This window comes from Thrips palmi, unplaced genomic scaffold (assembly GCF_012932325.1).
Source record: "Thrips palmi isolate BJ-2018 unplaced genomic scaffold, TpBJ-2018v1 HiC_scaffold_3, whole genome shotgun sequence".
Classification (NCBI taxonomy): domain Eukaryota; kingdom Metazoa; phylum Arthropoda; class Insecta; order Thysanoptera; family Thripidae; genus Thrips; species Thrips palmi.
In genome coordinates, this window is record NW_023144630.1 from 4,983,278 (window position 1) to 4,993,214 (window position 9,937).

The window sequence follows — 9,937 nt, forward strand, 5'->3', positions numbered from 1 at the left end:
CGTACATCTCCCAGTGCTTGTTGGCGGCGCGGTGCGGCCGCGACCTGGACACGCCATCGCGGTCGTCGGAGTGCTTCGAGTTGACGGGCTCGGGGGTGGACTCCCTGCCGGAGCCCTCGCCGCGGCGGTTGCTGTCCTCGGACCTCGCCCGCCCGCGGCCTCCCGCCCTGTGAGAACGCAAAGGCAGTGATTCAGTCGTCGTTCTGCGCGAACACTCGGCGGCTGGCTCGTTACCCTCGCCACGCACCTCAGGATGGCGTCGGCGGACTTGCCCCGGACGACGGGCAGGTGCCTGCTGGTGGGCTTGATGGGGTCCGAGTGGTCCTCGCCGACGGGGCCCTCGCGCTCGCGGACGTCGCGGACGTCGCGGACGTCGCGGACCGCGCCGGGCTGCAGGTTGGTGCGCAGCTTGCGCGCCACCTCGAGGAGCTCGGCCTGGAACTCCGGCGTGGACATGCTGCGCTGCAGCGTGGGCGGGTTGCCGGGGTGCCTCCTCCGCGTCGTCGGCGAGGCCGTCGGGGACTCTCTGCTCCGGCCCCGGTGCGGCAGCGCCAGCGGCAGCGACCCCATGGGCGGGCCCGCGCCGGCCGGCGCCGCGTTCTGGTTGGTGGTGCGCTTGGTCTCGGCGCGGGTCTTGAACAGGCGGTTCCTCCTCGCCGGCATCCTGGCGTCGCGGTGGTCCCTGGGGTCGCCGCCGTCGCCGTGCGCCACGCGCTCCCACTGGTACGAGTCCGGCGACGAGCTGTCCACCTGGAAGGGTTCATTCCATTAGCACCGGCGGCGGCGGGGCGGGGGGTCGCCGTCAACGCCGCCGTCCAGGAGGTCCCGGAGGTCCCGGAGGCGGTGCTTTGGCGCGGCCGCGGCCCCGCGCCCCGCGGCGTGGGGTCGCCGTCAACGGCGATGCGAATACAATACGCGAGGCAGTGGCGGGGCGCGCAGCACGCCGACGGCCCCCCGCGGAGCATCGCGCGGCCGTGGCGGCGGCCTCGTGACCCAAATCACGGCGTGGAGGGCCGGGCGCGGCGGCGGCCGGCGAGCCCTTTCCGAGCCCTTCCATTGACTGCCGCCGCGCCCCGCCCCGCTCGCCGGAAGCGCGTCCGCGAGGCCCGCGGCGTGCGTGTGCCGGGCCTCTGCACCGTGCACGTGTTGCGTCACAGCTTGATTAATTAGAAGGTGGTCGCCGTGGGCGGCGGACGGGCGGGCCGGCGAAAGTGCACGCCGTTTTGGGAGCACTGGGAACACTCAGGCACTCACCCCCACGGTGCCGGGCGGCGGCGGCGGGGCCTTGTACTTCTTCCTGGACCTGCTGATCCGCAGCTTGGCGGGCGAGTCGTCGCGCAGGTCCCGGTGGTGGCCGCGCTCCTGTCCCTGGACGCCGGCGCCCTCATGTCCTTGGGCAGGCGCAGGTCGGGCTCGCTGCCGTACTGGTTGAGACCGCCGCGCTGCAGGCCGTGCGCGCTGCCGCCCTCGCCGCCGCTGGTGTAGCCGCCGCCGCCGTAGCCGCCGCGTGGGCCGTAGCCACCGCCGTGCCGCCGGTCGCGCTCGCGCTCGCGGTGGTGCGACTGGCTGCGCGCGCGGTACAGGCCGTTGGCGGGGCCCGGGCCGTGGCCGTCCTGCAAGCATCACAGAGGTTATGCACAATCTCACACCATGCAGGGAGTGGAGGCTGCGCCCAGTGGACCAGAAGACCGGTGGAGGCGGCCGAAATTCCAGACGCGTTTTGAGCTCCGGAGTCGCTAAATGGAACTCGGACCGAACGTGTGACCCCACCAATGGGTTGCTCCACGAACGAGCAATCCATTGGTGGGGCCACACGCTCGGTTCGAGTGACTCTGGAGCCCAAAACGCGTCTGAGCGAGGCCTAAGGCTAGAGTGGCCCGCTCACCTTAAAGTCGTCAGCGGCCTGCCTGCGGCCGCTGATGGTGCCCCCGGAGTGCAGGATGTCACCGTTCTGGGTGCGGTGCAGCCGGGTGCTGGGCCCCAGCGGCACGGGCAGCACCTTGCAGTGCTCGGGCAGCGGGCGGCCCAGCGCGGCACCGCCATGGCCGGCGCCAGGGCCTGCATCGCCACTGCTGGCGGAGCGCCGCAGGTCGCGCGGGAAGGAGTGCGCCCAGTGGGGCCGAGGGCCCCCCGGCGGCCCAGGGGAGTGCTGAGGGGCCAGCTGGTGGGCCTGCGAGTGAGAGGCCCCCATGGCAGAGCGGCGCGACGGGCATGCCTAGCTGGCCAGCTACTGCCTAGCTACTGCCTAGCTACTGCCGACCTGCAACACACCGAACAACAACAATTAGCTTCAAAAATAAAAACAAGGCAACTGCAACTGGAAACGCCAAGTGTCACAACACGGGGAATGGTCACTCATCGGCTCGTGATGCTCGCGAACCTCGCCTTGCCAGTGTGGGGGCGGAGGCCGCCGCCGGTTCACAGACTTCGCAGACTTCCACGCCCCGCGCAGCCCCGCGCGCTCCGCACGACCTCTTTCGCAAAAATTTCTTTCCTGGGATCCATCCGTCACAGCGAAGTGCGCAAAACACGTGTATTGGCCGGGACGAGGCCGTGGCGCCGCGGGGCGGGGGGGAGGGGGGAAGGGGGAGGGGGAAGGGGGGGGAGGAAGGGGGGGGAGGAAGGGGGAGGGGGAAGGGGGAAGGGGGAAGGGGGGAAGGGGGGAAAGGGGGGGGGGGGAGGGGGGGGGGGGGGGAGGGGGAGGAGCCTCGCCGGGTTGAACGGCTCCTTCTAGGAAAGGAGAACTGAGCCATCGCGCGCTCCCTTTGCTGCGGCACTGCGGGCCAAGAGGAACAGGGAAGGAACGAATAGAAGAAGACGGACGAAAAAAAAAATGAGAGCAGGGGGAAAAGGTGTGCGATTGCGGTCTTCGAGGCCGTCCGGCTTTTTCGTCTCTTTGAGTGCACTTCCACTTCCATCGGAGCTTCCTCTCACCTATCCGCGGCGGAAGCGGAATGGATCAGTTTCGTTACACCGTAAAAAAGAAAAAGGGACAAGAAAAAGGGTGGCGGACCGAAGTGGGCCCCCACCAATGGATCCCTCGTTCGAAGAGCAGTCCATTGGTGGGGTCACACGTTCGGTTCGAGTCCCGTTTAGCGACGCTGGAGCTCAAAACGCGTCTGTAGTTTTGGCCGCCTCCACCGGTCCTCTGGCGCACTGTGCTACGTACCGCGAGAGGTGTCCCTAAACTAACCGGATAAGTCGAGGAATGACCGAGAGAGAATTATGGACACGTCGCTGTCCTAGTGTTCCGGGTTGGTCGTCAAAACCGATGACTCCAAGCGACTCTAGAACTCGGCCGTGAAAGCAGTGCCAGCCGCAGGCACTGCCGACGGGGTAGCTTAGGCCCTACGCCACCTACTGCAGTGCCTGGCGGCACTGCATTCACCGCCGGGTTTTAGAGTCGCTCTGGAGTCATCGGGTTTTGACCGCCCACCCAATCCGGAACACTACGCTGTCCTCTCACTGACACCGTTCCTCTTCCTGGAGGAGGAAGATGTGTCCCGTCTAATCTGTGCCACATGCGGCATGGCGGCAGCGCGGCGGCAGTCTGCAATCCCCGCGTCGTCATGTCGGCTTCCTCCTCGCCCTGTCTCTCTCGCACCCTTACGGGACGCCCCACGAGTGCGAGAGAGACAGAGAGACGGCCGCCCCCACCGAGTGCCTCGACGAGTGCCTCGGCGTGGACGAAGCAAATGGAGCGGGACGGGACGGGGCTGCACGTAGGAGGACGAGGACGCGCGGACGCGGCGCGGACGCGGCGCGGACGCGTGCGTGTCTGGGAAAGCTGGAAAGCGAGCTGGACATCGGGGACGAAGGTAGCCGAAGGTAGCCGAAGGTAGGTGGGGGAGGGAAAAATTGGTCATGCCGTCAGCCGTTGCTGTGGTTGTTGTCTGTTGGTACAGAGGAACCCCGCAGGATGTGTGAGCATCTCATCATGCCATGCCACTGTTATGAAAGCGAGACGCGCATAAGCAGGACACTGGGAGTGGGTGGCTGGCCGTGGAGTGGAAGGGGGGGGGGGGCGGCAGCATGATGTGTTTTGCAGTCTCTTCCGATGCGCCTCCTCGATAAAGCCAACGGGGTCGGGGGCCACGCGGAACTTGACGAAATACCAGCAGTCTCTCTCGCACTCACGGGGCGCCCCGGGTAGGTGCGGGAGAGACAGCGACGAACCGTCCTTCGCACAGTGGGCCAGAAGACCGGCGGAGGCGGCCAAAACTCTCGACGCGTTTTGAGCTCCAGAGTCGCAGAACAAGACTCGAACCGAACGTGTGACCCCACCAATGGATTGCTCTCCGAACGGAGACAAGTGTCGCCTGGCCAGGCTCTCTAAAAGTGCCCTGGAGAGTCGAGCCGGCCCGGTCGCGTTCGGCCGACGTGCTGAAATGTGGCATTTCCTCCCAGTTCCTCTAGGAAGTGGACGAGGTCGTCCCGATGTTGTCGTCGGCTTTCACCGTCGCCGCGTCTCCCTGACCTTCCTACAGTGCAGCGGCTGCATCAAGATACAGTGTGCTTGCACCGCCTGACGGACGGACGGACAGGCGGACAGACAGGCAGGTAGACAGACAGACAGACAGACAGACAGACAGACAGACAGACAGACAGACCAGGCGAGCGGGCGGCCCCCGGCGAGTTAACAGCTCACCTCTAATTGACATTTGTTGCACCTGCTCAGGACATTCACACCGAGGCGAGAAAGAGAAACAGGGGAGAGAGAGAGAGAGAGAGAGAGAGAGAGAGAGAGAGAGAGAGAGAGAGAGAGAGAGAGAGAGAGGCATAGAGAGACAGAGAGAGAGGGATCAATTAGGACGTTGACTTCTCCCTGCTCGCTTTCTTTTGCCCCCGCTAATGTGTAACAACACTGCTAATCGCGACACTTCGGTGCGTGGCAGTGTGGCAGCTCGGCCGGGGGAGGGGGAGAGAGCCACAGTGCGGGATGGCCGCGCGTGGAGAGAGGTAGCGCGCTCTCCCACCCACGGCACGCTGGCACCGGGCTACACCCCGAGGGGTACCCCCACTCCGGGGCCCAATACCCTTAACACCGTTATTACGCGTAGTACACGAGAGCACGCCAGAGACCTTTTTCGGGTCAGAAGTCCGGGAAGCCCATTTTAAGGCCGTGGATACAAAGCGTAATACCGTCCGTAATACAGCGTAAACCCAGTAGTTTGGTACCGAAAGCGCCTTTAATGCATTTCCCCCACACACTACACCACCACACCGCCACGGCCCTTCCAGTCCTTCCCCACCCACGCTCCGAAAGGCTGGAAGGGGGCCCGTGCCCATCTTTTGCCGTTTTTCCACGATTTTCCCAACCTCCTGTACTACACTTAGGTATAAAGATAAGTATGAATGCCAGAGGCAAACGGCAGGCACCATTTGAAAGATAAAAGTTTTTACAACATTTTCAAAAAAAAATATTTTGTTTTAGCATTGAATTAGGATGTTTTGTGTTATATGCAAAAATGGTCTGCAAAATTACATGGTTTCACTGCGCGCACGATTGCAGCCAAAGTTTTTAACTTTTTACCAATCGGTAAAATGCATCTGAAAAAGCATGAAATTGCCCATAAAATGACCCTTGGGTTTTAATATTGGGCCAGAAAAAATGTGGTTCGTTTCCATCTTAAGTTGAAGATGAGCGTTTCAATAGTTTTTTCGTGCCCAATATTGAAACCCAAGGGTCATTTTATGGGCAATTTCATGCTTTTTCAGATGCATTTTACCGATTGGTAAAAAGTTAAAAACTTTGGCTGCAATCGTGCGCGCAGTGACACCATGTAATTTTGCAGACCATTTTTGCATAGAACACAAAACATCCTAATTCAATGCTAAAACAAAATATTTTTTTTTGAAAATGTTGTAAAAACTTTTATCTTTCAAATGGTGCCTGCCGTTTGTCTCTGGCATTCATACTTATCTTTATATTACCGTCTAAACAGGAGGTTCGAAAATCGTCAAAACACGTGAAAATGACGCTACTGCCCCCTTAAGGCATTGTTAGGTTATGTCAGAGTGGCGGAGGGCACAGAGAGGCACAGCCCAGAGAGGCCCCGCGGCCGGCAGGGAGTCCGGGGAAGCCCGGAGGAGCCCGGAGGACCTGCTGGATGGGCCGAGGCAATGCCGGAAGGACCGGCCGGGGGAGGGGGGGGGGGCGTGAGAACCCAGCTCAGTTCGGCTGCCGTAATGCGCCTGGATGCATGCGCGCGCGCACACACTCACACACACTCACACACACACAAACGCGCGCGCATTGCGTCAGTGCTTCCCGCACCCACGTTGCGAAAGGACATGGGAAGGACCTGCTCCCGGACCAGATGCCTATCTTAATCTCTTCCTTTTTTCCACCACGAAAAATCTTCCTGCCTAAGCTCCTGACTGACTACACTCTCGACTGGCGGTATCGAACCCAGGACCCACGGGTGTCAGATCGGTGCCCCAACGCTCGCGGCCACCGCGTCGGCCCGCGAAGAGCGCAGTGCCGCCGCGGGTGCGGGCATGGTGCGGGTCGGGACCCAGCCGAGCCGAGCCGAGCCGAGCCGAGCCGAGTCCGTGCCGCTCACCGCACCGCGGCGTAACATTGGCTTCACGGAGCCCCGGCGGCGCTCTGGTCGCCGTGCCGCCGTGCCCTGGGCCGTGCCGTGCCGTGGGCCGCCACGCCGCGGAGTGCACGGAGCTAGCCAGGCTAGCCATCGCCGTTTCGTTCGTTCCGGACCGTGCGGCACGATAATAGGAGAAGGAGAAGGAAAAAAAAACAGACGAGAAAAAAAACGTTTCTTTAGTTTTGCATCCCACTTTCCGGGCGACTCGGCGCCCCACTGCATGAGGAATCCACATCGCGGATGGCACGCTGACCCATAGCGGCGCCGCTTTTCACGCGTCCGATTTTTTTTAGCGTCAGGATTTCCCTTCATTTCGATGCGCTCGTTTTGCCCGGCACAGACAGTGTGCTGGCGCGCGTGGCAGCGTGTTTGTGTGTGTGTGTGTGGCGCGTGCCACTGTTTGTGTGTGTGTGTGCGCGCTATCACGTCCTCCGCGACCTACAACGACAACGTCCGCATGGGCGAGCGTCCAGCCAACAAGGTGTACGAGTGTAGCAGTGTCGTGGAGTCCATCCCGGATGAACGCGGCCGGGGGGGGGGAAGGGAGGGGAGGGGGGGGGGGGGCTCCACGTGCGCAAAAGAGGGGACAGAAATTGAAAAGCTGCAATATGAACAGAAAAGTTTCTTTCGGAAAAATCGAAGGGCTTGTTGCTTGTTTAGCGGAAAAAAAGGAAATAGCGAAAAAAAAACACAGCTGAATAAAACACAAGAAAAGCTGTGGTGAAGAGGCCCTGTCGGGATTCGAACCGGGAGATCGGGCGCGGCAGGCAGAACTGCTGCCGACTGCGCCACGGGGCCGCCGCGCCAACATGGTCTCCTCCACTGGAATGCGGCGGTTCGCGGCTTCGCGCCATCGCAATGAAACTCACAGCGGAATGCAGCGGCAGCGCGTGGAGAGGCTAGGCCAGGCTAGGCAGCCAGCCACTGCGAGAGAGACGACTCCGCCTCGCGGGGAGAAAGCAAGACTGTCAACGCGGCGGCAAGAAAGGGGTGGGACTGCCTACAGTGCAGGGGCCCTGCGCGCCTGCGAAGCCACGGGTAGGCCTCACCCCACTACACTGGAGCGTCGCGGGACTGCCTACAGTGCAGGGGCCCTGCGCGCCTGCGAAGCCACGGGTAGGCCTCACCCCACTACACTGGAGCGTCGCGGGACTGCCTACAGTGCAGGGGCCCTGCGCGCCTGCGAAGCCACGGGTAGGCCTCACCCCACTACACTGGAGCGTCGCGGGACTGCCTACAGTGCAGGGGCCCTGCGCGCCTGCGAAGCCACGGGTAGGCCTCACCCCACTACACTGGAGCGTCGCGGGACTGCCTACAGTGCAGGGGCCCTGCGCGCCTGCGAAGCCACGGGTAGGCCTCACCCCACTACACTGGAGCGTCGCGGGACTGCCTACAGTGCAGGGGCCCTGCGCGCCTGCGAAGCCACGGGTAGGCCTCACCCCACTACACTGGAGCGTCGCGGGACTGCCTACAGTGCAGGGGCCCTGCGCGCCTGCGAAGCCACGGGTAGGCCTCACCCCACTACACTGGAGCGTCGCGGGACTGCCTACGCTGCAGGCGCTCTCCTGGTTTTCTAGCTGGCGGCCGACCCAGGGGCACTCTCTTCGCCGGGCAGTCTCAAGAGCGACCAAGTGAGAGAACGGGCTTGCCGTTAACGGGCGTGGCGTCAAGTGGCGTGGCTCGGAGCGGCGCGGCGGAGGTCAATGGGAGATGCGACCGCAAGGAGGCCTCGCGGGGCGTGGCGGGGCGTGGCTGCATTTGGGTATAAAGCGTTTGTTGCACAAGCGGCGACGCCTTGCCAGGGAAACAACGACCCACAGTGCAAACAGCGACAGCACAAATTTGCGAAAAAATACTTTTGCACAAGACGTGTTTTGAGCTCCAGAGTCGCTAAGCAGGACTCGAACCGAACGTGTGACCCCAACTATGGATTCATCGTTCGGAGAGCAATCCATTGGTGGGGTCACACGTTCGGTTCGAGGCCCATTTAGCGACTCTGGAGCTCAAGACGCGTCTAGGGTTTTGGCCGCCCCCACCGGTGTTCCGGCCCACTGTCTAAACTTTCTGCCCCTCTGGCGGCCGGGGCGCGGGTTTTCGGTCGAGCACGGCGACGAGGCGATATTTAACGGCCTTTCCTTTCCGCCTTTCGCCGCTTTATCGTCGCGGCCGTACGCCACGGGGCGCGAACGAATTCATTTAGCGAAATACGGGATGACGGCCTCTCGTTAAAACGCTCGGCTTCAGATTGAGACGTTCTGTCTCGCTCGCACTCATGGCGGGCACGGCGCGTGCCGCGAGAGACAGAGAGAGAGAGAGAGAGAGAGAGAGAGAGAGAGAGAGAGAGAGAGAGAGAGAGAGAGAGAGAGAGAGAGAGAGAGGCAGCGGCTCGGGTGTCCCACAACAGAGTGTTGCTCACGGCAGTCGGTCGTAGGCAACGGTCCGCTAGTGCCTCGGAAGGGCGGATCCAGGGACGGCTTCGGGGGGAGGGAATGTCGCACAAGTTGCCTACCTTTCGGGCCTTTCGGGCGGCCCGCGCAGCGCGAACCATTTTCGCCGGTTTTCCAACTTGTAAGCGCATCGGTGAACGAGAAGCCGCGGGTGGACGCGGAGTGATTTGCACAGTGTGGGCGCACAGTGTGGCCGGCCTTGCCCCCTGGTCTGGAGCACGCCGCCATGCCGCCTCGCCGCCATTTCCGCAAAGCCACCGCGGCGGTGAAAGGCGGCCCAAGGCAGTGTAGTTCCCGCTACGGCAAGGGCTGACTCGGGGCGCAGTGGAGGCGGGCCAAATCCCGGACGCGTGCAGAGCTCCAGAGTCGCTAAATGGGACTCGAACCGAACGTGTGACCCCACCAATGGATTGCTCTCCGAACGAGGAATCCATTGGTGGGGTCACACGTTCGGTTCGAGTGCCATTTAGCGACTCTGGCGCTCAAAACGCGTTTATTTTGCCTTGTTTTTGGCCGCGGGTACTTAAGTGGACCACCGCACCATCCGCCGAAAATGATGCGCGCGTGCCGCAGAGTTTAACAGTGGCGGTCCGCTTGAAAACTTACAAAAGAGGACGCCCCGCCCTCGGATTGGTCGGGCCTGACCGGCCTGGCGTGGGAACTAGCGGCAACTCGTTTGCATACGCGATGAAAGGTAATCCCCAACGAAACGCCGAAGAGGTGAGTCACTTATGTCATTAGACGCATGCACCGCGGCAGGGCAGGGCAGGGCAGGGCGGCCAAGCACGCATACCAGGGGCCTTGCCATAAGTACCTGTCGCCATAAGGGGCTGGCGGGAGTTACGAGGCAGAAAGCGATCGGCCTCCCGCTCAAAAAATGGCCCC

At 62.4% G+C, this 9,937-nt stretch overlaps 1 protein-coding gene across 1 annotated transcript in view; it reads right to left on the bottom strand.

The window, feature by feature from the left end:
• The window catches only part of LOC117648591, a 282,401-nt gene that overhangs the window by 7,555 nt on the left and 264,909 nt on the right, over window positions 1-9,937 (bottom strand). Inside the window, 5 exon segments of the mRNA XM_034391161.1 lie at window positions 6-167; window positions 248-750; window positions 1,255-1,358; window positions 1,361-1,613; window positions 1,886-2,260. Of these exon segments, the coding sequence (XP_034247052.1) occupies window positions 6-167; window positions 248-750; window positions 1,255-1,358; window positions 1,361-1,613; window positions 1,886-2,191 (1,328 nt within the window). The 5' untranslated portion in view covers window positions 2,192-2,260.